Here is a 7,467-nt window from a genome sequence, read left to right on the forward strand (position 1 = left end):
AGCTGCAATTTGAATTTTTTCTCCTTAGTATAAAAACATTCTTTACTAATTAATTTTAAATCAATTAGTTCCCAATGTGATTAGAATCGGTGCGGAGGAATGATAGGAATGTGCTTTATTAGGCCTAATTAATTTCAGCGAATACACACATGTGCATATTTAAGACACTGATTGGCCTAACTGATTGATTGCCTGTGCAAATTAATCTCCAGGACATGTTCATAAAGGTGCTCCTGCCCTTGTTCCCTCTTAAACATTCCTCTTTGGATTGTTCTTTCTTTCTTCTTTCTTTCTTTCTTTCTTTCTTTCTTTCTTTCTTTCTTCTTTCTTCTTTCGTCATCCTGAGAAAGAAAATGCATATTAAAGTTACAGTCTGGTCATTTTTAGAGTGGGAAACTTCTGACGTCAGCGTCACCGCCGTTTAAAACAACCTGCCTCTGCTGCTGACGTCTTTTATACTACTTTTTATAGGCAAAAATATGTATCTGACAACAAAGTGATTATTCTTGGCAGAGAAACTCGTGTTATCTTAATGCGTTTATTTGTTTTAGTAGAGTTTCAGAAAGGAAAAGTAGAGCTATAATTTGGTGGTTTTGTTGCCGTTGTTAATGCAGTTTAAAGGCGTTTCAGTGAGGGCATTTTACAAATTAAACATGCTACTCTGCTTCGCCCTATAAGCATCCTAGGAGCCTGTGCTTACCAATCAATTGGTACAGTCAAACAGAGCCGCAGCCTGCGTTAGAGTGGAGACCTTCAGTCTCGCTTTATTTCTGGATATTGGGGGACCTCTCTACCATGTCATATCCACAATTTGGATATCCCTATTCATCTGCTCCACAAGTAAGTTCGTGTAACTACGTTTGTATATAGGATGTTGTGGTATTCCTGTTGCAACGGCGTGACAGTCTCATCGATTTAAGCGTCGTCTTTTTACGCACTTTCGCCAAGATTACGGGAGACTTTTTATGTCCTTTCGGGCATCCGAAAGGTATTGCGTTGCAGCCAGTGATACCTGTGATTCCAAAGCGAGAAAAAAAGGGGTGAAAAGAGGGTAACCAGAAACCACCGAGACCCCCGACCTCCTGTTCACTGATTTCTGTAAGATAATAGCCGCTCTGTAATGTCAACCATATGTTTATCTGCTCTGGAACACACATGGCAACTTGTTCGGCACAGCCACGTGTGTTTTGCGCTATAACCCAGCAGCTGTTTTATTTTGGCTTTGAGCCATGGAAAATCATTTGGGCATTACTTTCGGTATTACTGTGCAATGTTGAGAAAACACATATCTGTATGCAAGCCATAGGTTTCATTTGGATCGAGGCTATTAGACGGTGGATTTTGTACACAGTTTACGCGCACATTATCACACGAATAGGCGTGAATCATTCGACTTACTGTAGGATCTGATCAGTTAATTGTGTATTTTAATCACTAAATTTCTGACATTCTGAAATACCTAATCCACGAGTAAGGGATAGATCATGTAGATTATTTCAGAAGAATTAAATTGTATATTAAAATATATATATATAAACTTCCTTTAACCTTGTATAATTTTGCGATCTGATAAGTGAGACGCGTAGAATGTGAACTCGTTCCATCGAGCCAATTTTCATGTTAAAAAGAAAATGCAACTTTTAAACTAACTTCGCCACCAGTTAATGATCAAGATTAATATTATGTCGTTCCAGTGCAACATTAAATGAAGCGTTTAACCAGCCATTGTTTTAATTTTAAAAAATGGAAAAGGATTAATTTTGTCTTGATCTCCACCCAGTTCCTGATGACAACCAACTCTCTGACCACTTGCTGCGAGTCCACCGGCAGATCCATAGCCGACTCCGGAGTAGCGGCTTCCGGACAGACACCTGTCTACTGTCCCGTGTACGAGAGCCGGCTGCTGGCCACGGCGAGGCACGAACTGAGCTCAGCCGCCGCGCTGGGAGTGTACGGGAGCCCGTACACCAGCGGTCAAGGATATGGGAATTACGTTACATATGGCACGGACGCCTCGGCTTTCTACTCGCTGGTAAGCCCTTCATCTGATCCCTCTTGGCATTGATTTATGGACCTGCAGGGTTCTGAGAGTTGAGGCAGGCACACCTCTTTTATCTTTTTGTATGCTCTACGTGGCGAAACACTAGCTTTTTATAATGCATAAGCTGTTTTCTTATATTCAAGACAATTTCCTGAGTTTGTTTTGAAGCACATTAGTTATAAACTTGTGTGATTTCTGTCATTTACAGTCTGTTCTATCATTACAAAAGTAGAATTTTATATATAGACAGTCTTTGAAGACTCAGTAGCCTGTTTAATAAAATTGTCAGAACTTGAGTGCAAATGAGTTCACAAAGTTTATTTTATTTATGATTATGATTCTTTAAATAAATACTCTAACAGGAAGACATGACCATATAAAGTATGGCATTAATTATTTTATTTTGGCTTCATGTTAAATTTTTTTAAAAAGTGGAGTTGAGAAGAATATTAAAAATACCAGTGAGTTCCTCAAACTCTCCATTTACCCACCACTCTCAATTGAACATGTGAACCTGCTGTTTCCAGTGATTTCTTTTTTTCTGATGTCTTTTATAATCCGCGTTCAGATTTTTCAGTCCAAAACAAGCTTGGTTCCTATAGTTAGCATGCAATCATGTTTATGTGAATATAAAATATAATATGGAAAAATTTCCCCATTTCTTTTAGCACAAAATTATTTGTTTGATAGTTAAAATTTCTTTTTACAATCATTATCCTTATTGATAGCAACTTTAAAGTACAACCAATACACATCTCTTTTAGGGATATAAGTTTATTCTTGCCAATTTTATCATTTCACAAGCTAAAATTCCCTTCAGTTTTTGTCACTCTTCTAAAACCTTGTCTTTATATATGATTGCAGGGTACATTTGACACTAAAGATGCCACAGCTTCTGCGCATGCGGGAATAACCCAGGCCACAGCTTACTACCCCTATGATCCTACCTTGGGGCAGTATCAGTATGACAGGTAGGTTTCTATGACAGCTGATTTGTATCATGTTCAGAAACCTGATTACAAAGCAAACAACGGATCACTTGAGGTGGCTTGTAGAACCTGCTTTAGTATAATGGGGTGCAGGTAAATGAGAGGAAAGTCAGTTAGGTCAGAAATGATCTTGAACCGTGTACTTTAAGTCTGCTGTCAGAGAGAATTGCAAACTTATCCCGGCTTTTTTTAGGCGACAAACACAGGATGTAACTAAGATATAGGCGAGAGGTAAACACTGAGCTGTAGTTTAGGGTCAGTTTCCCGGCATTAAATCAATCATTCTTGAGGGGTCAAGGCCATTCTCATCACGTCGAGCAACAGTGGGTGATCACCTTCATCTCATGACACATTTCTTTTATGATGGGGTGAATTTTCTCAGAGGACCCATGCCCCTTTCATCAAAACATAAGGCCTGTACACTGCTTTGAAGAGCATGCCTGCCATACTGAAAGGTCTTCCCAATAATCAGCTGACATCAGCATTAAGTCTGTGATGTGGTGAAAATATAAGGTGTGAACATGATTTATACTTAACTGTGCATTCCCTTAGAACACAACCCAGCAGCAGTAACAGAACTGCTTTTATCACTATTGTGCATGAACTGATCACACTCAATATTTTATCGATGATACTAGATGTCTCATACAGACTTCAAGTTTTTCAGCATGTAGACCAAAACCTAAGTGAGAATGCATGCCACATTTACCAAATCATTCTTAATGCCGCATAAAGGGCAAAAGATGTCATCAGGAATGCTAGAAAGTGCACATACAGCAAAAAAGGAAAAAAAACTAAACAACTTGTGTCACCCAGATGAGCAAGCAGACCTACAGCAGTACCATACTGTCTGCACCCATCTTTTACCTGAGGGCTCATCATTACACTCAATAAAGCAATTTTACAGTCTATTTTATCTGTGAGGGAACAGCACAGGCTAAGGAAAGGTGCAGCACTTGTCTCCTTTTGATTCCCTTTTCAGTGCTTGACCTGCTCTAAGCTATACAGAGCAATAAAGGCCTCATAAAAGCCTCCCAAGAGGACTTTTACAGCTCACTGCGGACTGAAAATCAACAGCATGCATTTTAAATGTAGGCTTGTGGTTGATATTTATGGGACAGATGAGGACAGGGACGGAGCGGTAGGCTGCGCTAAGAAGGGTTTTAATAGGTAATACAACAAAAACAGCTGGAAATTTTTCATTCTTACTGATAAGACTAATTTGTATATTTGACACATGATTCACATGACTCAAACATGCCTTTGCAGCTTTCTAAGAAATACTAGCGCATACAGTATGTTATGTTTGACAAAGTAATGATCTTCTGCTTGCAGGCCCTTCATTATGGTTTCCAAATCATATTTCTTAAGTTAAATATGCTTATGATATTCAGCTTTAAATTCTATCTGCACCAATGTAGGTAGGAATATGACTGCAAGGCACATAAAGCATGATACGCATCAGTTAAAAAAAAATAATTCCAAGAAGCATATGGCTCTGTCATGGTTTCCAGGAGAGAAACTGCCAGGACAATGCATTAGAAATTGTCAGGCAACAAGCAGTGCATATCATATTTACTCCCTCATTAGTATTTTGCTTGCATTCTTCTCATTAACAGATATGGTTCCATGGATGGGGGAACGAGGCGAAAGAATGCTACACGTGAGACGACCAGTACGCTGAAGGCCTGGTTACAGGAACACAGGAAGAACCCATATCCGACTAAAGGAGAGAAGATCATGCTGGCCATCATCACTAAAATGACCCTAACACAGGTGTCCACCTGGTTTGCAAATGCTAGGAGGAGGCTCAAGAAGGAAAACAAGATGACATGGCCTCCGAGGAACAAGGGCTCAGAGGAGAAACGATACGACGACGATGAGGATGGGTCTCAGGAGGAGCAAATAAAAAGCGAGAACAATGATGATGGTTAGTGTCTTTGCTGCTTTGCAGGACTAAAGAAAAGCTGTAAATCTTCAATGCTGAGCTCTGTCTAAGTACATCATGACTAAAGTTTTTGACTTTGGATTTAGTCCATGATAACAAAAATGATGATGGCAACTATAAAGACTAAATAAAAACAACCAGGAAGGTGTTATGAATGCATGCCTGTGAAAGTTTTACTGGAGCCTTTCAAAGATCAAACATGCATTCTTTATTTTTTCCTCCTTTACAGATATGCACACTCAATGCAGACTTCTCTTCAAACGTTCTTTAAATCGAAATGTACAGAGATATTCTCTGTAGGGAAGTCTATCAGCGCTTTGATCCTATAAACTATAATTACTCTTATATTTTAGTTTACTTTGACACCTGTTACAAAGAACTATTAAAAAAAATGTGACACTGTAATTATAGCTAGCCACTACACCGAAATGATAAAGAACTAGTTTGACTGAACATTTTATTATGTGTAATATGAACTGTGCCACATTATACACTCAGTCACCTTTATATGCACATGAAACCTGCAACCTGTGAGCAGCACCGTTTCTGAACTCTCTGCACAGGCCTGCCATCAGCCTGGTCAACACTAAGAACTCACTCATAGAGGAACATTAGGCAGAGTTAAACAGGGCAATAATGGGTCAGATATATTTAACAGATTTAGACTGCTTGAGTTTAGATTCAAAAAATAAATAAATAAATAAAAATAAAAAAGGCCTTAGCAGTTAACTGTGACAGAGTCGAATATTAAAATTGAACATTTTTTTATTTGATTTTGACAGCTTTAATAAACGTCGGTTTTCAGAAGCAATTCATTTTGGAAGTGTGAAGCATTAATTTTTCAGCTTTTATTGGAAGTGTATTCCATTCCCTTCGCGATTCTCTCCTGCTGTATGACACTGACACGCCCGCCGTTTCTTTTCTGTTCGTGTTCTCCAGAGACCAGAAGTCGGGCCGATAAGGACCTCCAGTTGAGCGACTTGGATGATTTCGACACGCTGGAGTCTGAAAACTCGGAGTGTGAGCTGAAGCACCGATACCACATGAACACGCACATGTCCACAACAACAACTGACTGCCCTGCCGAACACCTCATCAAGGACGCGTCTCTGAAAATCTCCATCCCCGTTTCTCTGGGAGGGGAGCAGGACTTGAGTAAAAGTTGTCTCAAAACGAATCAAAACGATGTCTTCCAATCGGACAGCAGGCAGCAGGAAAAGGCGTGCTATAATCAACAACAAGGGCACCAGATATTAGACGGGAAACCTCGGATCTGGTCTTTGGCGCAAACCGCAACGTCTCTGAACCAAACTGAGTACCCATCCTGTATGCTGAGGTGCCAGCCGCCGCCCTCCTCCCTCACCCCGTCCCCCGCCGCTACCTCACCCGTGACTGGTCTGGACAGGCAGGACTCGCCGGTCACGACCCTGAGAAACTGGGTGGACGGGGTTTTCCACGACCCCTTGTTCAGGCACAGCACTTTGAGCCAAGCCCTGACGAACACCACCGTCTCTTGGACCACGAACACCAAAGGCACAATTCTGGAGGCTGAGAGAAGCACATCGGCCTTGCAGCAGCATCAAGACTCCTCCAAAGACAGTGCCATGAGTTTTCCAAAAACTATCAACAAACTTTTCTGCTCCTAACAAAACCAAATGATCCTTTATTGCAAAGAGAGAGAAAGAAAGACGTTTTGTGACTAAAACTCGGATGGAAGAAAAAAAAAAACGATTGCGTGTCTATGATTCCCTTATTATATTTTATTCGTTTTTGAAGCAGTTGTAGCCATAAACTGTTACATTCGAGTTATAGAAGGGAAGCATCATGTTCGGGATTTTTCAATTCAACGCACGCACAAAATGTATAACAAAAAGTTTACATCTTGGGAACAAAACGTAGGCCTAAGGTTTTTCCTTTTAATTTTTCTTTAATATATGCGCATGCTAATGTAATTGAAGATTATTTAGGTCTCAGCGGTTGAGTATCACTATTAAAAGAAAAAAAGTCTCACAAATGCACTGCTGTCCTTGGGAGTGGATGAGAGCGTTTCAACTTTGTTCACTGAAAAATAAAAAGTCGGTTTCTGAAGAGCGCTTGTGATGTCGGATTACTGGTCAGAGTTGCTGTCTGTGGTGCTGAAACAGCCCTTCCTCACCTGTCTAGGTTTTTGTTTGCTTGTTTGTTTGTTTGTTTTGTTTCGTTTTTTTGTTGTTTTTTTGTGTGTGTGGTTTTTTTTTTTGTTTGTTTGTTTTGTTTTTTTGCATCTGCTTTAATTTAAACAATGACTTCACTCCTTCACAATAAGTGGTGCATGGCCTGCTGTAAGGTTGAGGAGAATAAACATTTTTAAAGGCATTCACTTCCATCACTCTTGGACGAATAAAACAGGCTCACAATCTAACATCTCTCATTCTTATTTTTCAGAAAACATTCACTCTTGAGAAGTGACGGGAAGAAAATGAGGCAGCTCATCCCCCCACCCACCCCCT

The 7,467-nt window shown here is 40.0% G+C and overlaps 1 protein-coding gene across 1 annotated transcript; it reads left to right on the forward strand.

Annotated features, from left to right (window-relative positions):
• Positions 1 to 477: 477 nt before the first annotated feature.
• Positions 478 to 7,199, forward strand: irx4a (iroquois homeobox 4a). The gene is made up of 5 exons (XM_030750279.1): positions 478 to 840; positions 1,781 to 2,032; positions 2,906 to 3,012; positions 4,650 to 4,960; positions 5,918 to 7,199. The coding sequence occupies exons 1-5, from the start codon at positions 796 to 798 to the stop codon at positions 6,622 to 6,624; spliced, it is 1,422 nt and encodes a 473-aa protein (XP_030606139.1). The 5' UTR covers positions 478 to 795; the 3' UTR covers positions 6,625 to 7,199.
• Positions 7,200 to 7,467: the final 268 nt, after the last annotated feature.

Source organism: Archocentrus centrarchus, chromosome 16 (genome assembly GCF_007364275.1).
Source record: "Archocentrus centrarchus isolate MPI-CPG fArcCen1 chromosome 16, fArcCen1, whole genome shotgun sequence".
In the NCBI taxonomy this organism is placed as follows: Eukaryota; Metazoa; Chordata; class Actinopteri; order Cichliformes; family Cichlidae; genus Archocentrus; species Archocentrus centrarchus.